Source organism: Buteo buteo, chromosome 1 (genome assembly GCF_964188355.1).
Source record: "Buteo buteo chromosome 1, bButBut1.hap1.1, whole genome shotgun sequence".
Taxonomy (NCBI): Eukaryota; Metazoa; Chordata; class Aves; order Accipitriformes; family Accipitridae; genus Buteo; species Buteo buteo.
The window spans coordinates 31,930,296-31,955,198 of record NC_134171.1 but is presented as its reverse complement, the minus strand read 5'-3'; the positions used below and the strand labels follow the sequence as shown (position 1 = coordinate 31,955,198).

The 24,903-nt window shown below is 36.5% G+C and overlaps 1 protein-coding gene across 5 annotated transcripts in view; it reads left to right on the top strand.

Annotated features, from left to right (window-relative positions):
• DLC1 (DLC1 Rho GTPase activating protein) overlaps positions 1-24,903 on the top strand; it is a 271,064-nt gene that overhangs the window by 100,196 nt on the left and 145,965 nt on the right. For all 5 annotated transcript variants that reach the window (XM_075026589.1, XM_075026580.1, XM_075026572.1 and 2 more), the window contains one exon: positions 1,078-1,218. In XM_075026589.1, the coding sequence (XP_074882690.1) occupies positions 1,078-1,218 (141 nt within the window). The remainder of the gene's footprint in view (positions 1-1,077; positions 1,219-24,903) is intronic.

Sequence of the window (24,903 nt, the reverse complement as noted above, 5' to 3'; positions counted from 1 at the left end):
GAGGACTCACTGGCAGGAAATATCTGAGTCAAATGCATGGTCCTACCTACAGTGCAGCTTTGTATCTAATTTCTAACCCTTTTCAGAGAACAGCACACTTGTGTAGTTGGTGTAGAGGCACCTAATTGGCAGCTTCAGTTTGGAGACGAGAGGCTTAGCAGGAATTAATGAATCAAAGGGTTGCCATTTCTTTCCAGTTCAGGAGCAGAACCAGAGATGTCTCTGCCCCATATTTTACCTACTCTAGAAACTTGGTATTAGGAAACTGAGGCTTTGCTTGTACAGAGCTGACTGGGGTTAATAGTTCAGGCTTTTTTCTGTGTACTGTGTAGCTATATTCACACAGGCTGCACCTTGGCTAGTAATCCTGACAGTATATGGCTGGTTCTACACATAGCCAGCTCTTTGCCAGACATGTGTCACAATTTATCTGCAAGCACTATAATCCCTGCCCTTGCTCTATGCAGTAAATCAAGCATGCACTATATTTTTACTTCCTCAACAATAAAACATACTATATTTCTTCTTCTTTTTATTCTCAAAAAAGGAATGTAATCAGTGTCATTAAAAGTAAGGGCATTTTAACCAGAAATAGCATTTGGCTGATAAGTGTCTGCTGATTCCAAAAAGCTAGGGAGCTGTACCTCTGAATTGTATAAACTGCTGGATAGTGATGTCACTTCAGCTGTGTAATGGCTTACAGATGTTCGCTGAGCTTGCGATGCTGCCAGAGACAGAAGGTGGGAGCACACAGGAAATACTGAACATCAGAGAAAAATGTCAGACTTCTGCAGCCCCACACTGATTTTTCTTACCTTGCATTCTAACATTTAGGGGAATTACGGCTTTGATGTTAGTGGTGATTTATAATTTCAGAACAGCAGCTAATGCAAACCACTACATTGAAAAGGGCAGCAAGTGAATATGTAAGTAATGGAAAAGAATAAGGGGAATTACTCATACACAGAGAATTAAGCATCTATATTTGAGCCTGTTTAATACTACCATTATTTAGAAGAACTAGATTTTTATTTCATATTCACATTTATGAAGGAGCCTTGCAACATTTTTTTACAGGATGTTGAATCTGGTTCTGAAAGTGGAGTGGATGTTGCTTCAGTAAGTCACTCACAAACAAACTTGTCTCCTAACATCCATGCTCCTGACCCAGCATCTCCCTGTTCAGCAGCCAGCTCTGGAGCTAAACCAAAGGCTGGGGTGAGTACAAAGATTATATTTTCTTAACTTCATTCATGATAACAGATCGGAAGTGAAATAAAGATATTTTATACTATTCATTACATGGATTGTACAAACAGTATGTGTGTGACGCTGAAAAAAAGGACTAATAGCACAGGTTGTCTCAAGGTGCCATTTGAGTGGCAAACAATCCTAGAAGTTTCACATTTAGAAACACTATTATCAGCTGATGATTATAACAAGCTTAGTTTTTATGTGAGAAAATAAATTAAAGGAGTTATTCCATATCACTTAGAAAGATAAGGTTTCCTGAAGTGGTATCACTTGGAACATTTCCTAAATCTCATGGAGTGTGCAACCAGCGAAAAAGATAGTTGAATCATGTAGCCTGATTTATGATCCCCAAACCCAGTCACCTAGTCCTCTTGAGAGGCTAAACTGTTGTCTACTGCAAGCAGAGGTATTACCCTGCTGAAGGGAGAATGTCATTCTAAGGTCGAATTGGGCAAGTGGTTTCACATGCTGAGGATGGCAGGGAAGCCACTGAGCAGACAGACCCTTTTCTGCAGGTGCCAGTGCATGCTCGGTGGTGAGGCAGGACAGATCTGAGAGTTCAGATATGGCAAGGAGCCTCCTTCTGTATCCATTCATAGATGCACATAGCTATCAGGAGCATGGTCCTTCCTTTTGCCATTGTCCATCTACTGAAGAATCCTTCTTCTTAATGCTTCAGCCATCAGCATGCGCAGAAAAGCTTGGATGTCCTAGAAACTCCTGACATACTTTCTGTTCCCTCTTGCACTTGCTATTTCCACTCCCTCAAGAAGCACAGAAATCTAGACTCTTGTAAACTTTGCCTAGGCTGAAAAGTCTTAGCATAACTCCTGCTCCATCTGTTCACAAATTTAATTGCTGCTGGTAACCAGACCAGCAGAAAATCTGGGATAAAATATTAAAATATAAAGTGTGGTTAGCATAAATATATATGTTTACAAAAAGTAAAATAGATGCCAACTGTCATTTACTGCGCTGCAATAATAACAAGTTAACTAATGCCTTCGACTGAGGCAGTAACAAAAGTTCTAATAAACATTTACATTTAAGATTGTTCACTTGTACAAAAATAAATTCACTTGTAATTCATCACCAGTGCATAGCTATAGCAAATAGAGAGCTCTGCACTCTGTCATTGCGTACAATGCAGCACAAATTCTCATATAAGTGCATATGTTATGCTAGAAGGTGATATCCCATTTTGCAAGATCCTGAGAAGAGCACAGACACTCTCCAAGGTATTAAACAACCCTCTTAAATTTAGGTTTCTCTACTAATATTTGGGGAACTCTTAACACCTGGCTTTGTAGAAGTGTGGGTCACTTCCTTTGGAGCTAGATATTATGTGTTAATTCACCTTTAACAAGTATTTATTTGACTTTTGCTGTGATGGATATATCACGCTGAACATACCTGTGAATATTGCTTTATTATATAATTTTTAATGTATATGATTTTGCAGAGACCTTTTTCTTTTTACTTTGTAGAGTAACTGTGAATATCCAAAAAATCTCTGCTGATGTGTGGGTTGTAGGGGTACAATACAGAGTCCCGTTTTTTAAAATTTTTTTATATGTGAAGACAAATTTTCTCCAAACTCAACTCTCTTTCCTAAAGTTTTGCAGGCTGCAACTTACTGCAGTCTATAGTGGGATTTGCAGATGGGCTTTTTTTGTAAGTATGTTCAGACAAAGACCATATTTTCATTTTTATCATAGTAGGTTTGATAAGTACAAAAATGTGGATCAGTTTTGGTTGAGTGTAGATCTCCTTCAATTTGGGAAAAACAAAATCCTCTTGGATATTTTTTTTATTCCTATTGGCGTTGGGCTTTCAGATTGTTTTAACTGTGTACCTTTCTGATCCACAAACCGAGTGCTAATGTGTGCTGTGGTTTTAACTGTTCAAAACTTCAGCTGCCTCCCTACCTTCAGTCAAACTTCATTTGAAAGCATCGGTTTTCTTGGAACACACTAGGAGAAAATAACCCTTCATTCTTACCTTCCTGTATCTCTATCCCTGTTGTTCATCTGGTCTGCATGACTAAATAGTCTGCTGCTAGGTGCTTGACAGCAATCCCATACTAGTAGAAAAGAAGTTCCCATATTCTTCTTGTCATGTTTAGCTCTGGGCTCTACTCAGGATGAATTTTCAAAAATGGTATATTGAACGGCATGCCCAGAACAGACATCAGGGATGCCTCTGTACAGATGATTTCCATGTAGAGATCTCCTGTGAAAATACACCAAGTGTGGTGTTCGATCCGTGAGGGAGACTGTTCTCATAGTTTCTTTGTTTTTTTTGTCAGACTAGTTGGTGTAGCAGTAAATTTATTCTGTACTGGAAACTCAGCAAGCTACATTTTAATGGTAATGGACTGTTTCAAAGATTTTACTTCCTTTTTGGTGTTTGCAACTGCAGATCTTCAAGGATTGCAGATGCTTAGTCTCCAAGGACAACTTATTTTGTTGTGTTTATTAATAATATGTAAACAGGAGTACAACTGCAATTAGTTACATTATGGAATGATATGTGGTATTTTTAAACAAACTGTAGCAAACTGTTGACTGCATCAAAATCAGACTGTACAATTAAAACACGGCATCATGTGCAGACTAGGGGGGTGGCAATAATAAGGCAGGGAGATATGGGTTCAAATCTAGTCCCTGATAAAGAACTTGTAAAAGATATTAACTACACAAGTTCTTATCTTACAGATAGAAAATTTGTGTATGGACAAACTATGTCCATTCATGTTAATTCAACTTTATATGGATTTAAAACAAAAAATTTCTAACAATGTCACAATGTGCCGGAATACCCATAAGCAGAATTTGGTTTGATAATCCTAGGGGAAATGATTCATTCATTGGTTTATGGAAAAGCAGGACATTTTAAATTTTCATGGGTAGATTTTATGAAATGTTAAACAAGGTTTCCATTAGAAGAGGTATTCAGAATTGTATTTAAAATTCAGTATCAATTATAATTTTCTTTGCAAATTAATAGTAGATATTCTTTTAAAGAAAATTGGAGGGGGCTGTATTTACATACACAAGTTATTTAACATTTCATAAAAATTCACTTATGAGTAGTCAAATCCATTCTTGTCAGTATGAATGCCTGTGTACAGTACACATATATATAATCATACACATGTGTGCACGCACACACAGTGTACTCCTTACTGAATACAGGCATGACAAGGAAGACCAGGATTCTCCCCAGAGCACTATAGAAAGGTATTACTATAGAAAGGTTTTTCAATTATCTTGCAGGGTGCAACATGAAAGCCTTTGATATGCAGATGTAAATGGTATTTTGGGCTTATGAGAAGTGCACAGTTGAATAACCTCCAGCCTAAATTTAGGGTGCCACCATCATATTTCACGGTCAGGGTAAAATAGCATAATATGATCAATAGAGTGTTTGGTCCACAGTCTAACAACTAATTCAAAATGTACATGTTTGGCAAGGTGCACAAATGGATAATCCTTGTGAAATAAGGATTCATGTGATTGAACAAGTACATTTCCCACATAATTTAGGATTGGACAGCAAGAAATGTTTTTGGCATCTTTATGTTACTTATGTTTACAGAATAAAGAATGTTCATGCTTCTATAATTAGCACATCTCTACGTTCTGGGTTTTTATTCACCAGTCTTCAAAACAGACAATGATTTTTGAATATTAACACTTGAGGATATACACTTGGCAAGCATTGATCACATGAGAGTTGAAATCAGCTTAAAAAACATGAAATCAACAGGCTTTTGCCCCAATGGTCATGAGAAACATTGGAAAATGGGAGTGTCTGGTCTGGATTTGGAGAGCAAGGAATGTAAATATCCTACATGTTTTTACCTTCTACAAACTAATGCTACACATCTGGACACTTATAACATTGTTCAACAATAAAGACCAGAAATTATTTATTTCTAAATTTGCCTTGATTTTTATAAAAACAATATGTGGCTACAGAATTTTAAATGGATTTTAATAACAAAAGGTAAGTTACAATAGCCTTCTCCAGTGCCCAGTTAGCTAGCTAGTTAAGGGAAGCTTGAATCAATTATCATTGTCTTTTTTTTTTCCCCCCCCCTAAATACAAAAAAATCGGCTAAAGGACAATAGCAGCTAAGGCCTAAAGGTTGTGGCCAAATTTTTATCCTTGAACATCTGCTTTGCAAAGCCTATCTATTTACTGTTAAGGTGAAAAAAACCAGCCATGATTATTTTCTACTGCTTTTCTTGGCAGTCCTATCCCTTTTGCTTCAACAGTGTCCAACTTAGCCCTAATCACACTGTGCAAAGGTAATCAGAAATCTATTATCACCATAATAGCTGGTATCTAGGAGAAGATTGTTTTTCAGGTTAGCTATAAGGACTTATTTAAAATGTATTCATTTCTCAAAGTGATTTTAGGCACCAGTTATGCCTGCAAGTACAAAATGACCTAGTCTGGCTGCACACTGGTATGGGATTCAGGTACAGCTACTGATTTCAGTGAAGCCCTGGATGAGCTCAGGAGTCCACTTTCACAAATCTTGTTACTGCATTGGGACAAAAGGCTGGATTATTTAGATGACAGTTTTCAAACTGTTCATTTCTATCTATTAAAATAATTTAGCCTTTTATATATGCTTTTGATTTCTATTATATTTTAAATATTCAGCTATTTAGAGAAAGCCAAATAATTTTCTGAAGAATAATTTATAGTTTGTAAATTAAGAAATAGAGTTCAAGTTTTTTGCTACTTTACTACACTGTTCTTTAACTTATGAAAGAAGCTAAAATTTATGGTAAGTACAAGTAAACCTTGATTTCAGAATTAAATACTCGTAAAGAAGAATTATCAGCAACTGTTTGAAATGTTTAGGTTTCCCACTGCATTATGTTTTATAGTAAATTCAGTGGATTATGAGGTGTTCAAACACACACAGAATATGTCAATGAATTTGTGCAGACAAATTTTTCACAGTGGGTCATGCCATCTGAAAGGTAATAGATTTGGTTGCTGAATCATACCTGTATTTTATATTTACTTGTTTATTTATTAAAGTCCTCATATCACTTTTCTAAATTTTGCTGATATTATGGTGTTTCTTGAATTCTTATTTTACTCATTCAGGCAAAACTGGAAGTTATTCTGTTAAGCATTAGGGAAAAAGACTCTTATTATGCAACATTAATAAAATATTGTTTCTTTAAAACTTGAGAATTTTTACAAATAGATGAGAAAAGACTTCTCAGGATCTGATGATGTTGATTAAGTTAGTATTGCCTTTCATATCTGTGTTTAAAAAAAAGGGGGGGTTTAGAAGACAGGGTGAGACAATTAATTATGAAAGTAAATTTTAACACAATCACATTTTCATTGGAATTCTAACAGCCTGTTATTTCACCCTACAAAAAAGGTTTTTTTCAACACATAAATTACCATGAAGCTACATTTGCCAATCATGTAGTATATAACAGCAGAATTATGCTGTGTTTCTTACATGAACCTCTCAAAATTTTTCTTTGACTCTGGCTTGCTCCCCAAATGAATCTGTACTCTGTTTTGAGCATAACTGTCTATGTTAGCCCCAAATGTATTTTATTTTTTCTTGAATGAAAGAAGCAGAAAATTGTAAATGGCAGAGGTGCTTTTTGTTCTATGAAGTCTTTTAAGCACCATAAATCTTACAGGTGAGCACTTTTTTTGCAACAAGAGTAAGCCACTCCTAGAATGTGAACCAAAACCATTGAATCCAATTATGACATATTTGACAGTGCTGCTGTGGTCAGAGACAGTTTCTCTCTCTTTTTCCATCCCTCAGTATTGATTCCTGAGTGACAAAAGTGTATAGAAATTAATGGTGCAGTAAAAGGTTTGCCATTTTATATAGCTGCAGTGTGACCCAGGAAATACATGTATTAGGCTGTCCACTTTTGTTTCCAAGTTCGATCCCAACACAATATTGGGAATCTAAATAAATACCCAGCTTGTGAAGTGCTAAGCATGGAGACTTCTGAGTCTTTCCAATATGTCAAGTTGTACATTTACATTTTTGTCTTTTCTTTCAACTCATTTATAGCACCTATGCTTATATACAGGGTTTTTTCTCATGTTTTCCTCCTTTCTGTAGAGTTGCTGACACTGTCTTCAACACTGTATCAGTCCGGTTATGTACAATAACCAGTTTTTATAAGCAGAAGCAAAAGTTTATGACTTCTTCAGCATTAACATTGCTAATTGTACTATTTCTAATGTTAAGTACATTTCTTTCACTGCATGCTGCCATCTGCTGCCTCCCTCTTGTAAATGAAGGGCACTGGGCAGGGGACATCAGGCACTTACACCATGTCAGGCAGTCATGCCAATTAGAACATTTCTAATTGAGCATACATATTTTTCGTCTTTAAAAAAAAAAAAAAAAAAAAAAACCAAAACGGAAAAAGCTTTTCAACCTGTACAGATGTATTCTAAATATTTATAAGATAGACTAAAGGCTGACATTTTTTTTGTGGGAATGAAGTTTTAATGGAAATAATAGTGGATGGGGATACTTTCAGAAATGTTAAAAAATTTCCACTTAGTCCTGAAAAGAATTGATTTTACAACAGCAGGGGAAAAATTCAGCTCTTAATGGATTTAAGATGTTTGGAAAATTTTTAGATTAATCCCTTGAACTGTAAGTTTCACATTAGGAATTCCTCATTTTATATTCACACATGCAATAATTTATTTGTACATTAGGTGCTGGTATTCATAAAAATTATATCCCATTTTCAGCCAGCTACATAATTACTGATACAACATAACATCACAACTGCATGTGTACCGCCATAGGAGACATATGGGTTCGAGACAATTAAGTCTGTTATATTGGAGTGCTATGGTTCCTCTTGGCATGTTGCTTATTGCTTCAAGTGGACCCAACTGGGAGAAAAAAAACACTGAACATTGCACAGTCTCTCTGGAAGATAGTTTATGTTTTGCAAAATCCAGAGTGGTTTTCATTCTTCTCATTTTATTCAAGCCTGTTGTGTTTGAGAATAGGAAACTACTTCTTCTCTGTAAGAAAAATTCACAATAAGCTAATAATCATACCTGAAGTTGCCAATATTCAAGTAGTTCAGTAGAAAAGTGTGAGCAAGGGTGTATTTATATTTAAAGGTATTGTGCTTAAATGTGTTACAGTCTAATGTCTTATGGTTACATCTGCCTATAATCTAACAGGCTAAGAGGTCAAAATTCTTCAAGATCATCTCAGACCTGTGAACACATCTTGCATCTTTTCTGCATGAGCAAAAAAAGCTGAGGGAATTATCATTTCTGGCCACTTACAGGAAAGTTACTGTGGTAGGGAATCTAAAAATTGCAGTCCAGACTCTCTGACATCCTGTTTGCATTTGGGCCTGGGCAAGGTGGTTCCCAAACCCCTCAGAAGAGAGGAGCAACCCATGCTTCGCACTACTATTTCTTCACTGCAGGTCAGACTTACTGATACTTGGAATCAAATCTGTTATCGCTTGCACACCAGCATTGCATTTATAAGTACTGCCATATCTACGTTTGAGAAATGGAGACTTAAATCTATGACTGGAGGAATTTTATTGTGTCGCTCTGAGGACCAATATCCTTCTATGTAGCTTAAATTTAAATACTCAAGGCTTAATAGCAGGAAATCATCTATGTTGTTAAATGGTCACAAGCAGATGCAGAGAAACAGAGCGTTCCAGGTTCTCTTGAACAAATCATATGAATGTCAATCATATGAATCATATGAAGTCATACAATTTAAAATTTCAGCTTCAGTTTAGTTTGTTTCTTTAAACCTCGTTCTACAATCAGTTAAATGCATTTTCTCACAGGAGTAAATCTGTTTAAATCAACAAGACTGTGCATGTCAGAAGTGTCACATGTATGAGTAGGTGGATATGTTTGTTGCAGAATTAAGGCCTTGTGTCACAGCTAAAAGCTATAATGATCAGAATTAATTACCACAAGGACACAGAATACTCTTCCCAATGCATGTGCCTGGTATCTTAAAAAAGTACATATAGAAAAATCATAAGTGACTTTTCCCAAGCATCAGGAAGCTTCCCTCATGCCTACTATGACTATGTTGAAAAAGTTGACTCATGCTCCATTGCTTAATAAGTAGTGGTTTTAAGAAACTCACCACATGGTAGCCTGAGTTTGCATTCAGGCTCATCATATAAATGAGAGTCATACATCCTCCAGTTACAAACAAAAGTGTGATGCCTAGAAGAATTGCTAGTGTCTTACAAAAGTCAAGACAGTCAGTTCTATGTGTCAGTTATTTAACTGCCACAATGTATCAGTAAGATAATATTGTAACTTAAGTCCTGCCAAGTACCGTGGTCTAAAAAACGTGTCAGACTTCTGCATAAAAATGGCGATAGGCTGAATTTCAGTGAAGAAGGTGTCTGGAATACAGGAATATCATAAGAGCTGGAATGTGACATACAAGAGTTCAGGCTGATACTCTAAATTACTGTGAAACTGGAAGAAAAAAAAAGATATTTTCTATTTAGCTTAGGAATAGAGAAGTTCTGGGGAAAAAGTAATAAATAATTATTCAGAACATTTCTTTGCATTTCAGTACTTTTTCAAAACTAATGATTATGATAGCCAAAGAACCCCACTTCACCAACTCATTATTCTCCCCATGATTTACTGCTATGCATCCCTGGTTTTTCTAGGGAACAGCTAAGGCTTGTTCTAGGAACAAGCTAGATATTAGCAAAAACTTTTAGGAAAAATTGTGAAGTTTGAGTATTATGTTTAGGTAAATTTACCACTATTTTTAATATAAAATGTACCTTTTGATGCAAAATTAAATAAATAGTATGGCTTAAGTATTGCAAAAAGCATTTGTTACCATAGGTTCTTATTCTGAATAACATAGTTCTGCCCTTGCTGTTTGAAAACTGGTATTAATGAAGATTCATGTGACAGTTTACTGACTTGGGTTTTGGGGGAATGACTTTATAATACCTAACAAAAAGATTGCTGTGCATAAATAAATCAGTTTTAATTAGTTGCTAGTCTATTTTTCAGTTTATATTTAGAAATGACACATTGTGACTTTGATAACCAGATGCTTTGACCAGAAAAAAAAGTGTAAGTGAACATTTATAAGTCACCTACTGACTAGCATGTTGCTCCCAAAGCTTTGTTTATATTGTAAAAGGAAAGAAATATGCAGACATCAATTTGCAAGTGAAAAAAAGTTGGTTTATCTACTATCCATGGATAAAATAACCTGTTTAGTTATTTGCACACCTTTCAATCAAATAGAGGCCTCTCATGTTGACACACTTAGTGCCAGGTGCCTTGTCTTCCTTCCTCCAGGGGTTTGTGGATATGCATATACTGTCTCATTTGCTAACACCTTCCAGGTGAAAATTATAAATAAATTACTACTTCTAAAAGCTATTTGTAACCACTAGGTTAAAGGGTTAGTTTAAATATTACAGTGATAGAAACAGTGGGTGAACATTGACATTCCCTCAGTTTAAGATAAAGAGCCTAAAGAACTTTCAGAACATAGCAAATAGTAAATTTTAGATGGGCTTGCGTCGACGCTAAGTTGAATATTCTGTTTTATTGGCCTTAGGCTGATTTTGCAGACTAGCAGTGTTGAGGACAGGGATTCAGCCTTTATTAGATATAAACCTGTGAAGGAAGCAAGCAAAATCACACTTTATGTAAACTTCAGTGTATTTACACTTAAATAAAAAAAAAAGTTAAAGCTTATCTAAAAATGTTGTTCTTCATAAGTAAATCTTTCTCCCATATGAAATCAGGAGGAGAAGGCTCAGTTTCTCCAGCCATTCAGAAATGGTGGGTTTGATAGAATGACAGAATATCAATGTCTTTTTTAACTTAAGTCTGATAAGAAGCTGGTTGAGTCTGAATTTTTGAGAGTTTGCTGGGTATTGCTTTCCGTGCCAATATGTTCTGAATGTCAGACAATATGTGAAATGTTCCCTTTTTTTGCCTGATAAGTTTAGTGCAAGTCTCTCTTCTGTGCTCTTTCATATTGACTGAGTTGAATCCTTACCAAGTTTCGCCTTTTTTTCTTGAAGTTACTTAAATATGTTTAACTGTATGTCAGTATGACATTTTAACTTTTACAGCACCTGCCAAGAAAATTTTACATGACATTTACATGATTGTTTTTTTTCTAAAAAAAAAACTTTGTAAATTTTCTCTGTCAGCATGTATCCATATAGTGCATCTCTGCATTGAAGAACTTGAATCCCATAATCCAGCTCATAATTGTCATTGCATGCATAAGCAAAGATGGACAAAAACTTTAAATCACTGTCAGTTAGAAGCCTGTGAGTGGAAAACTGCTGAAAAAGATGTAAATTCATTCTTAATGTCAGTGGCATAAAGAATTTATTTTCCCTGAAGAAAAACAAAGTCTGCTAAGCACTAAGCAGTTTTATTAATAGATTTTTTTATTATTGTTGTTTAAATTGCTGTAATGCAGAGGTGTATACATCTGAATGGATTAGTTTTGGTATGAGCCAACACTTGCAAAAGAGATCACTGAAGGAGATGGTGATTGGTATAGGTGAGGTAGATAGGAAGTAGTCACTACTTAAAAACAAAGGACAATTTTTTTTGAAGGTTAAATCTGTGGAACTTACTGATATTTTGGAAGGTAAAAGTAAATTGGTCTCTAAAAGTGCTTAGACATTTTGGGGGGCAAAAGATTATAACTCATCAAATCAGCAGATAGAAGCTTCTGCTCATTATCATGACAGTCTTACTGTCAGTCATATGATGAAATCCTAATGCAGGATTTGGATTTGACTCAAAAGCCACAGTTCACCAACCTCTTCTGTTGGGTCTGTTGTTTGCAGTACATGCATGCCCTATAGCTGCCATTGGGATTGCCATATTTTTATACACATCCTCTAATCTACTGCAGGTCTTGGGGAGAGGAAAATAGTCTAGATTGATCCGATACAACCATAGGCATGCTCTGAACCACAGACAGCTGGACATGGAGCCCTTACATGTGCTATTCTCTTACATGGAAGCTATTTCTTTTGCATAGAGCTTTATCTCAATATAACTCATGCTACTTACACATGCCTTCTCTTTTTCATGCCTGATAGAGCATTTCAGAGCAACTAATAAATGCCAAACATTACTGGGAAATTCTGTTGAAAAGAAGGAATCTGAAATCTCCTGTTAAAATTCTAGTGAGATATATTGCATCAGTTATTAGAGCTGTATATCTCACCATTTTTAGAATTTTGTCTCCTTGAAAGGAAATAATTGGAAGACATGGTGGGGGATAAGTTTCACCACATGCAGAAGACTAGCATAAGGATTTTTAATGATCTAAGTCCTTAAAATAGTGTTGAAGAAGATTTTGCTGTGTTGAAATGAGCAGAATACATTCTGCATAAAACCCTTTAATAAACACCATGGAAATAGAAATATTCATAGATTTGTGACTGTTTCCATCCTGTTCAGTAATAACAAGATATCTCAAAATCTCCAGAACAAAGGAAAGAGGGTTCCAGAAAAGGTCAGTAGGTCCCCTTGCTGGACAGTATGAAGGAGTGGAAAGGGAGAGGGCTGCTTGGAGACTGGCTGCAGAAAGCTAGATTGCAGATTTTCTGGGAAGTGGGGCTAAGGGGCTTTAAAGCTGTGAAAAAAACTTGAACTTTTTGCCAGTAGACCAATAGGTGACAAAAGGCTGCAACTTTATTCAGTCCAACAATGTTGCACAAGACTTTCAGCTAGGATGAACTGTTGTTGGATGCTGAATTGTTGGCTAACTTGTCATTTGCCAAGGGCAACTTCAGTTTTTGTTTTGGATAGCTCTATGAAGAAATCCTTTGTTTCTCTATCAGACTCTGTCAGTGCTTATTACATCTTGCTAGGAATTAGATCACTGGGAGAGCAACAGTCAAACTAAATAGCACAGACTGAAAATCATTTTGTGACTGAGAGCCATAAGACCCTTATCTTATCCTTCAGCAATTCAAGAGAAGGGAAAGCTCAGAGTGATCTGAAGATGGAGAAAACAGTGTCATTGCAAGAGTTCTTTTCTAAGGTAATGCTGGTTCAGAGGTGCAGTTCTGTCCCAGGCAGTACTGTTTTCTTTCTCCTCCTTTGCATGACATTCATACAAGGAGGGGATTCAAATCAGCCAGCTGTCCCATGCTAGTACTGTCATGCAGAGCAGGCAAGATGCACTATGATTGCAAGTATAACAATCACATTTGAGCTGCTTAAAAACTACCAAAAAACCTATTGCAATGAGCATCCGCTGTGCTAATATCCAAAGTGATAATAACTATTAGTGACCATTTAAACTGATATTAAAAATATTGTCCTGACAAGATTGGAATTGTTCTATTTATTATAAAGTAGTGTTGCTGTAAAACTGTTTGCAACTCATCTCCTAATATTCATATCCAAAAGTTTGGTGCTTGATAGGACTTTGGCCCATGTTGAGACGTTATGAAATTTGAATGCCTTTTGGAAGAATTGTATGTATAAAAATAGGAAAGGACAGAATGATTTTGAAATGATGCTTTACTTTAGCCTAGTTATGCTCCCAAGTCCTTAAAGTGGTCTTTTTTCTGTTTCTTCTTCTTTTTTTCTTTTTTCCTGGTTTTTTGTCATCTTTTTTGTTTCTTCTTTCTTTTTTCTCTTTCTCCTTATTTTTTTTTTAATTTTCTCCTTTTTTTCTTCTGTTTTGTTTGACTTTTCAACCTTCCTGTATTTTTATTCTGGATTTGCATCTTGCATTAAAGTCAGAACAGTTATCAACACTAAACTGTACTCACCCTGCTCCAAAGTACACTTTGTCCTCCCCATGGTCCATGGCTGTCTTTTACCAGATCAGTCCCAGCAAGATCACTGGCATGGTTGTGCAGCCACAGCTTTGCCTATTCATATAAGCATTTGAATTACTTCTCTTCTTATATGCAGCTGGATAACATGTCTACCTGTGACTTGAATAAGGTAGAAGAAATACCAACATTTATAGCAAACATAGGTATTAGAAGTTTTCCAGGCCATGGCCTGAAGACCAGTGCCTTTGGGGGACAAGTACATCACCAATAATTTTTTATGCTGTCAGTCTTGTGAGTACTGATTTCAGCCCCCATGAATCCATGTCTCCACTTTGCAGCTGTGGTTATTTTAAGTGTGCTATCAGCTAAGTGATTTTTCTGCGATTTGTGATGTCTGAAATAATGTACATTTAGCTGAAGAGGGAATATGTAAAACCTCAAGAAAGAAAAGCTGTATTAAAGGGGAAAGAAACAATGTAATATGTAGATACGGCTTTTGGTGAGAATTTCCTGTGTTTTATCTAAGAAAAAATTTCAGGCTTGAATCCAAGACAAGTAAGGGAGCACAGAACAGGGGGACGAAGACACAGAATTTGAGTTAGAAAAGCAGCGACAACAGTTTAATCTCTCTACCAGTAGATGGAGAGCACAGGAAAGTAGAGGCATGCACATGAAGAAGGAAGAAAAAAAGTTTGCATCAGCTTCTTGAAGGGGGTGAGACATGAAAGAAGAAAAAAGCAAGAAGGGGCAGGAGAGGGAAACAGGCTGCAAAGTAGGAAGAAATTGGAAAAAATGAATTCTAAAGGGTAAAGAGGAAATGACAAGACTTAAAATATCAGCTTGGTCAAATCATCTTGTTGGTAGTGGATAAATATCTAGATTGTCTTCTTTCATGCCTTGTACATGGTAGCCTTTACTCCTGGAACATGGTTTGAAAACGTGGCATGAATAGTTTGCATTACTGGAATGGAAGAAATCCATGTCTGCCTTTTCAAGCACTTTTCCAGACACAGACATGCTGTGAGTGACATCATGGAAAACCATTTCTTCTTGTCCTTTACATACGTCTCTCTCGTAAGGAATTCTCTTGCTCCTGCACTCTCTTTCTCCCTGTCTCACCCTCTCTGTCTCTCACTTTCTGCTATGTCTCACTTTGTGCTTTCTTTCTCTTCTTTCTTCCTTTTCTTTTCTTTCCTTTTTTTTTTTTTTTTTTTTTGGTCTTCAAAGCCAGGGTGGGAGCAAGGGATCTGGTTAGCTCTCTGTTTAATAGTTGAAAGAGCTTGGTTTGGGGTTTTTTAATGCACAAAATTCCTCTCAGTGAGACATGCCACACATTCTGATCTCTCCCCTTCAGGCAGTTACACACTATTAAATATGGGGTTGGAAATGACACGCGTCTGGAAATACAGAAATGAAACAGCCTTCCACTTTCTGCGCTGCACTATACAATGAAGGTGTTGTAAATTGTTAATTGAATGGCATGGACTTCTAGTTTGTTGGGATTTCTATAAATAGAAACTGTACATTCCAGTGTGTTGCCACTTTTTATTTTCTTCAGATTAACTACCATACTTTTAACCTTTCTGTGTTCTAAAATAGAGAATAGCAAAGTTTTTAGTTTGTCTGTTTTTATTCCCTAAAACATAGCTTGCGCTCTGAAATTTTGTTCTATTTACCTTCTCTTACTAAACCATCTTTATTGTATTTTTGTACTACCCCTATTTTAAAAGAGAAGTAAAATCTAAACAACCTAGAATGGTACTTGAGGTATTCCCTGCATTCTACAACCCAATAAACAGTGAAATATGTTTATTTTATATTAAATAACACTGCACACATTACATAGAGATTAATAGTTAATGTATTGCCATGCAGAATACAGAAAGACAAACGGGGTACTGCTTGAGGTGGAAAGTGGGGAGATCCTTTGATCTTCCAAAGTCATTTTGAAGTTTTGGTTTCCCACTCTGAGGAGACAACATTGTCTGTATGTGAATGGCACTAGACTGGGAAGTTTATTCTTCCATAGTAGTTTGTTAGGTGAACGAAAGCCCTACACGAGAGGCAGCTGCTGAGGAGTTATAGGCCATTGAGACTGCAGAATGCAATGTGAAAACAAAGTAGGGTTTCGTTTCAGAGAAGGGAGAGGAATAGATGATGGAATTAATCTCTCAATAGTCCATGATCCCGCAGAATGTTAGCACTCTCTTTACAAAGCTGTAACTCTCAGTCCAGTATATTTTATATTGCATTAGTATAGCCTTAAGAGTGTTCAACACAGCTTATGAGTATTGATGAGTAAATGTGAGATAAGATAAATGTGGAATTAAATATACTGTTTCTTTAAAATGTGATGAGTGTCAAAGTACCTGAAATGATTGGCCAAGATACATCTCCTTGAAAGCCTGAAGGAACTCTAAGATAAAAATATTTAAAATTCACCATTTGCTGTAATTGGCAGGTTTATCTAGAAAAAATGAAATTAAATATAGACCATAATTTAATTTTATATTAATTAAATATAGCTGAACATGAGCAATGAGTTTATTTCCACAATAAACTCACATGGTTGTATGTTGAATGAACAAAAAGTTCAGCAATTCATTGGAGAATTAGTGGGGTGATAGGCATAAGGCAGATAGCAAAAATGTAACGGAGAGTAATACAGCCAATCTTACATCCAGCTTCCAAACTGTTAAAACTGAATTATGTTGGCTCATTGTGGAGCTTTGCTACACAGTCACATGCAATTTTTCTAATTCTTCTGTTGCAGCTTTGCCAATACAAAAGCAATTCAAGAAAGATCCAGTTTTGCTGTTGCCAACGCTGAGTGATGTTTCGACATGCTTAGGGATTTCAGAGTGTTTTGAGAACTCTGTATTCTTAAGAGAGGAACAAAATCTTTAATGGGTTTCTCACATTGTTTAGAACATCCTGTGGATAATCTCTTGGAAATACAGAAATTGTAAGAGAGGAAAATCAGAGCACATAGTTTCTATATTAAGAAAAGAGAGAGATTTCAGATTTATTTTTAAAAATTCAGAGAATCTGGGTACCTAGAAGCCATTCTGCACTTCAGGAGCATGTGTAATTTTCCAAAATTGTTTTCTTAATTGAGCCACTAATTAATAATTTCTGAAAATTACTAGGACAAATTTTTAAAAAAACTATTTAGATGTTTAAAGACAGAAGAAGACAGCTGCTGAGCTGAACAAATACAAAGGACCTACCTGCCACCAAAGTCTGTGAATTACATCTTATGTGACCTCCGGGACTAAGATGATTTCCAGGAAGGGAAACTCTGTTGCTGTATCTACTTGTGCCACCTCTGTAGCTGAACAGTTTTCACTAAGTTTTATGCTTCTGAGTTACATTTGAAAATGTCTTGGTAATGTCTTGCGTATGTATTCAGTAATCTGACTGTAGACACTGAAAACCTTAACCTGAGTCGTCTTCCAAAGCAGCTTGCTAGAATGAGAAATTCTCTAGGAATTACGCCCGCTAAGGAAGCAGGAAGGCAGAAGAACAAAACTCTTCCTGTGGTTGTTTTATTACTTGGTCCTAATTACTCAGGAGAAGGGTACAGAGAGAAGGAAGGGAGGATGGATGTTAAAATACACACTATATGTAGGAACTACCTTCTTGCAGGTAAAGATCAGGGGAGAAGCCCTAGGAGTATTTAGTTGAATCTGATTAAGTTTACATCTCAAAATATGCTGAAAGATGTCACAGGTCTCATTAAATATTCGAATATAGATAGCTTTTCTCATTTGAAGTGAGTTGCCTCTTTACAAGAGATGTAGACAAGCTGAATATTTTATTTTATGACTTTTGCACCCTTTTATATTTATGTATCTACCTATGATTACCTATCACTGAAGATCTTTATTTCATTAAGTATTCCATATATGGCACAGAGGCCACCTCAATGGCAGAAAAAACATGGCCAAGAAAAAAGTAGTCCAGGGAGTTATATGTTCTCTTCCTTGTCCTTGTAGGGCAGAAGAACTTATAATTTCTGCCAAAGGTCTAAGTTTTGCCTTGAAAGCAAAATTCATAGCAAACTTTTCAGAGGTCTAATTGACTTTATATTAGAAGTCCTCTTTTGTAGGAAACTTGGATATTTGGGAGTCAATGAGGTTAAACTTATAAGTACTTTTGAAAGTGGGTGCTCCTTTTCTTCTTTTTCTTTTCATGTTTGAAAGATATTTGCACTTCACTGAAGTAGTTCTTCCCTTCATCCATCTGAAAATGACACAAAGTACTAGACTCAAAGCAGAGTTTTCTCAATTATGGGCTGAAGTTTGCGCACACATAGAATGCAGGTAGTTTTTCCAAACAAAGTGCTACCAACAGAGAATCTCTGATAATGTTTCCCTGCCCTACATGATGCTTATACAAATATTTTCTTTTTTTCTTTTTTTTTTTTTTGGTGGGTCCTTTGACACACCTATCGGAAAATGTTTAGCTGATAGATGAGATTATTTGCCAAAGGAATTTTGAAGACCGAGAACATTTGAAGAGGGAGACCTTGAGTCACTGAGACAGAACTGATCTGTCTTGTAACTTTATTCAGAATTTCACAATCCTTGCTAAACTGCAAGATAAGGGCCAAAGGCAACAAACCAGCAGGAGCCAACTCAGAATGTGCCAAAGTTCATAGAACGGTTGCTTCAGGCTGAAGTTTGTTGACCCTTAATCACTCGGGGTCATCAGTGGTTCTGCTGCAGGGCCCTGCAGAACGTGAGTCCGATCAGATCTCCCGCTGCTGCTGTCCAGGCTACCGGTAGGGCAGAGTGAAAGCTGGGATACATGAATTCCAAGGCAGCATTTCATGAGTGTCTGCCTGTCAGCGTGCTCTTTTGGACTACCATCCTTGTGTAACGCATGTGTTTTCTAATTCTAAACTTCCTTAATCTCTTGCAAATGGTGTAGTGGAGTTAATCACAGCACAGGCAAAAGATTCCTTCCAGTTAGCATACCTTTTACGCTTTCAGTACTGTGTTTTGTCATTGACTGATATTAGTGTAAGCACGTACTAACACAGTTTAAGTTTTAAATCATTTTTTGTTAAGTCACAGTGATAACATTGTTGAGAAATGCCCTTTTCCTGTTAAGTCTCCTTTGACTATTCGTACTACCTTTAATGACCACGTTGCAATGAGTATGGTGGACTGCTGTAAAGTAATAGTGTGAAAGACTGTAGGGAATTAAATGGCATTTCAGACACTAATCTTGCAACAAATTCAGCGTGTAAGCATGCACTGACAAAAACATACTTCAGTCTTGCAGTCTGTGATGTACATAGTAGCTACTAAGGAATACCAACTAATTTAACAATGATGCCATTCATGATATAATAAAACCTTTAATGTATGTTTTTATGGGCTCTATCATACATTTGGGCAGCTCACAAATTTTTACAAAAATAATCTTTCTGACAATGACAGAACTTTAGAAAATATCTAATTCATACAAGCTAGAGGCATTTGAGTATAGTCCATCCAGCACATAACTTACATAAAAATGTTTTGAAAATTCTTCCACTGTCTTCAAAAGCTCCAGAATTGTCAGTGTTTCTCATAATCCTCTTGTATATGAAAGAGGCAAAAGAGAGAGGAGGCGTAAGGGCATATTGGTCTCTGGAGCAGTGTGTGCCGCAGGGGCTGAGTGTTTGGGAATCTTCAGAACTGGATGATCCTCTTTGAGAGGAAACAGTTCATGTTTCACTACAAATGAAAAGATGAAACAGTTAATGAAGAAAATACTCTGGTCATTGCTATGACTTTTAGCAATATCAAAAAAGGAAATGAACATACCTTTGGAAAGAATCTGTAAGCACTACTGTACTTTTTAAAGAGAAAATCTTCTAGATCAAAAATATTCTAAATTCTGTATATATTTAGGATTATGAGATCCTAGATGCTTCAGAAAAATACTCATAGGGTAACATTCACAATTGCAGGTAAAGCTGGAATACGGGAGATTGAATTCCTTCAGGCTTTTCCTCATAAGGACCCTCCTCACATACATCAGCAAAGCTATCTCATTGGCTGTTCCAAGTGCTTTCTGTAGTGTACTCTTTTGCTGGGGTATCTGAAAAAGTTCAATATCAGTCAAGATCCCAGTGTTCCCAGGCTACTTAAAATATTATTTATATGACACAAATGATCATTTTCCTTGTACTCCCACATCAGTCTGCATAAAGATCCTTGCTTTATACTGGTTGCATTCCTTCTGGTGTATGGGTAATTCTTCTGCCCTGTTCGTACAGGATCTTGCACAATGAGGTTGTGGTCCAAGTCTGTGGCTTTTGAGTGCTTCAGCAATACAAATAATGTTGTCACCACTTAAAAATAGGTTTGTGAAATGTAAGCATGTCTGATCTTGATGACAATGAAAGCAAAAATACAAGCAGGCTACCAATATCACCATTATTTTTTAAATTGCTGCAAGTATGCTGTTTAATTTCAGTAACAGTCCTATTTCAAGACGTTTTCAGTTTAAAGACCAAGGTAAGACAGTTCACGTTAGGAGACAGACAAAAAAATTGCAGAATTATTAGTGAGTAAAACATTTTTTAAAACATTTTCTTATTATCTTCTCTTCAAATAACAATGGGCTAGGGACAGCATTTGATACTTATGTCTTTGGGAAAATAATAGTTCAAAGGAATCTGAATGATTGACTGTAGTTGGTAAACTGGAATTGAAAATTCATTCTATACCTATAGAGAAAGACATGAATAAGCCAGTGGACAAGGCATCTATGAGCATGTTTGTCATCCAGGAAAGAAGGCATACAGGAGAAAGAAACAAATCAGTGGGGTAAAAATCTGTCAGAGTAAAGATCAGATGCAGGGAATGAAAGAATAGCAATGAAGATACTAAATTGGACTGTATTAGGTAAAATATGGAGATGATGACTGATAATTTCCATCTGAAATTGGGGGGTGTTGACTATCTCGACAAATGAAGATGAAAAGTTTCAGACAATAAATAAAAAGTAATTTGTATTTTGAAATATGGAAATTGTAGGAACACACACAATGCATAAGTATGATAAGAAAGTGTAAATGAAGAATTAAGTAGGATGTTTAAATACAAGACTATTTTTATTGATACAAAATGGACTGAAGAATTTAAAAAAAAAAAAAGCCTGCACGTATTTTTGTCTAGTTTGATTTTTTTCTTTTTAAAGATTCTCTCTCTCCTAGCTATTAAAGAGTGGCTTTTTATCATTAATCTGTGTGAATAAATTATATTTTTATCTTCTTCAAAAACCACACATCATTGTCATCTACTAGCAGATAATCTTTAAGATTTACTGGAAAAAAACTGGCATGTTATTGCATTCCCTGCTGTCTTGTGGTCTGACAGTATTATTAGCCAATTCTACCCAAAAAACACCATCAGTATCACCTTCCAAAACGAGAAAGGGACTCAGTTCTTCCAACCAGTAAATCACCATCCTGTGTGAATCCACGTGGAATATGCAACTTGTTCCATAAAACTCATGGGAAATTCTTTCCTATTTCCTGTTGAGTTCTGTGTGGTTATCTGACGTTCCCACAGAAGCCATATGAGCTATTAAATCCCTCCTATTGTTTTCACTGAAGTTCTAGTAGCTTAGCTCCTCAAACTAGTAATTATGCTGTTACTATGTATTTGTCTCATGGGCTGTGTATGTGCATGTAGGAAGTTCCCAGTGTGGCAAGCATTGGTGCAGGTCAGCTATAAAGTTCAGCAGTGGGAGCTCTGGTGTTTAGCAAGCATTTCTATTTCCACAACTGCATCGAACTGATCTGCTCTGACTGTCAGATTCTGGATACCCTGGAACTGACTCTCACTCAGCTGAGCAAGTGTTTTCCCAAATAGTGCAGTTGTCCTTCCGTTAAAAGGCAGTACATGAGGAAAATTATACCAGTTCCGCCTGTGACTCTTCCAAGTCTTGGCCCGATCAGCTGTTCATTACAACAGTACTGATCCCACTGTGTTAAAGAGCTGTGTTCTTCACCTACAGGATGAATTCATCTAAATGAGAGAGACTAGCAGAGTATTTCATTCTAGTATTCCCCTCTACTGCCTATTTCATTTTGGACTAAAGTAATTTTAAAAGATTTTGGTAATTTCATTTACAGGTAATAGGTAAGTTGTTCACCACAAAGTCTGTATAACACATACAAAACAGTTCCACATAATAAGGTCTTAAATTACTTCAAGAAAATTATTTTCAAGCATTGCCGTACTGAGTCAAATAAGAAATAAATTGGTTATCATAAGCTGCATCATGTTAGAAGGCATTTTAAACAGAGGTTGAAGATTCTTTTTAACATAGCTCCTCTAACTAAACACTACAGGATACATCAAAAGTCTTACCGCCTTCTAATCTACTCTTGTTACTGGGGGAGGAGTGGATGATAATTGTTTTCTGACTCCTTTCTATAGCTGGCAGCAGGACATGGGTTTTGTCTTATCATTGGTTTTCTGAGTTAGGTGACAGAAGGTTTTCTGAGCATGAGGCAGCTCAACAGTTCACCTCCTTCCCCCATGACAAACAACGTGACACAGGCATGACATGACCATTATCTGAAGGGGTACATTCAGTTGATTTCCAGGTACCAAGTCTCTCAAACTTTATTTCAGTAGCAGTTTGTAAAACTGACTGGACAAGTAAAGCATCTAGTGAAGGTGAGGTGAGTTTGAATTGACCAAAGAAACATCAATTGCCTTAGCATTTGCAGTCAGAAAAGATCAGGGAAAAAGATAGTCTTTAGTGATCTAGGACCCAGTTCAGTGCTTGCCAAAGTTGAGGAAGGCTTCCTATTGATTTCTCTTAAGTTTAATTACCAAAATTCCTGTGGTAGATCTGTAATAGTGTTCAGGGTTTTACATGGGATCATGCTTAGTGATTACTCCTGGAAAAGTTCATTTATCCACAGGTAATTCAAATTAAATAAGTACTCACACATAGAATTGGGGTTAATTTTATCACTTCAGGAGAAATGAATACTTTTATAGCATATCATATCTTCCATTCCTGGTAAGCACTTAGGAATCAGCCCAAAGGATAAAGAGTGATTTGATAACTGTATTTAGGAATGTAGAAAAGATATCTAAGAGTGGACAGCTTTTAAGTCTTGCCAGCAAAGGCGTAAGAAGATTCATTTGCTACAGAACGCAGTTAAAGTTCAACCTTGCAATAACATTCACTTTCATAGCAAAATAGTTAATTGTTATATGGCTTACTAGAAAAGGTCGCAGAAGGGAATCATTTTAAGCCTTTAAAATAAATCAGGTTAATACCTAGTAACAAGGGGATCCATCCTTCCTGCTTGTCTTTGGAAAGGTGTGACATGGTTGCAGAGGTCTCTCTTGTTCCAATAGTTCCCATGCACAATCATTTCTTTCCTAGATTATTGGAAGATCAAGATTTTTCCTGAATCAGTGTGCCTGCATCTTTTCCTCAGACTGTGTGCAGAGCTGTTTTTCTATGTTCAGGAATGTTTGGCATTATCTTCTCAACCATTTTGTCGTGCATCTAAAAGATGCATCCAGATGCCATTAGGACCTCAGAACAAATGAGTTCTCTTCTCATTCTAAAAACTCTAAGACATAAGCTGGTTTTAAACTATATACCCTAGCTGAAGATGCCAGTTTTAATGGTTTGACAGCAAAATTATGTCAGTCCAGCCAGCTTGCAAACCATCTTACTGTCTGCTCTTCCAGCTCATACTTTCTCAGCTTCTAAATGAGACTGCTTTGGGAGACAGTGTATAAAGTCTTACTAAAGTTAAGGTATATTAGAGTCACTGCTCTCTTCTTGTCCACGTAGCCAGTGATGAAGGCAAATCAGGTTGGTTGAGGGTGATTTGCTCTTAATAAATTGATGTTGATTGCTCCTGATTGCTCTCCTGTCACTCATGGCTTTGGAAATGGATTTTAAGGTGTGCTCCATGATCTTTCCCTGGACTGAACTGAGCTGACAAGCTTAGAGATCACTATGTCTTTGCCTCTTTTGAAGATGGGTGTAAGTCTTTCTCCAGCCATCAGGGACATCCCACAGATGTCATGATTTTTCACCTATGTCAGTGGCCCTGCAATCACATCAGCCATCTCTTTCAGCATGCTTGGGTAGACTTCATTTAGCCTCACGAGTTAGAATACATCCAGCTTCTCTAAAGTGTCCCTAGCCTGTTGGGTCCTCATTTCTGGGTGTTCCTCTCTTTCTAAATCATGCTAAGCCCAGATGTCAGGGCATACGATTTGCCTGTGAAAAGTGAATCAGAACGGTCTAGATTTTGACTAGGCTAGAAGTACAAAATAAGAGGAAAATGAGCATAAAAAAGGCAGACTGAAAAATCTTGATCCTGTTTGTCTGTACGTTGGCGTATTTCTTTCTCTCACTCTGGTACTACTAAAGGTTTTTTTCTTTCAGCAGCTGCAAGGTGATGAGTACCCTCCACTGCTATCGACACATTTATTCTTAAATCGAAACACAGGCAAATATAAAATAGAACTTTCATCCTATACTTCTGTCTTGAGAGACATAGCAAAGTATTGCAACTTGCTTCACACACAGAGTATTCCTTCCTTGTCAAGTTCAGCGTACAAACATTGAGTTTGGAAGGTCTCGAGTACGTGGGTGGTCAAGGGTACTGCATTCTTCTATTCTTTCCAATGAAAAACAGGCACTGGTAGAAGGATTGGTATAGTGTTGTTGTTTTGTTTGTTGGTTGGGTGTTTTATTTTCACTAAGCCATGTTTCTTCTTACTTTGCTGCCAAGACACAAGAAAGAAAT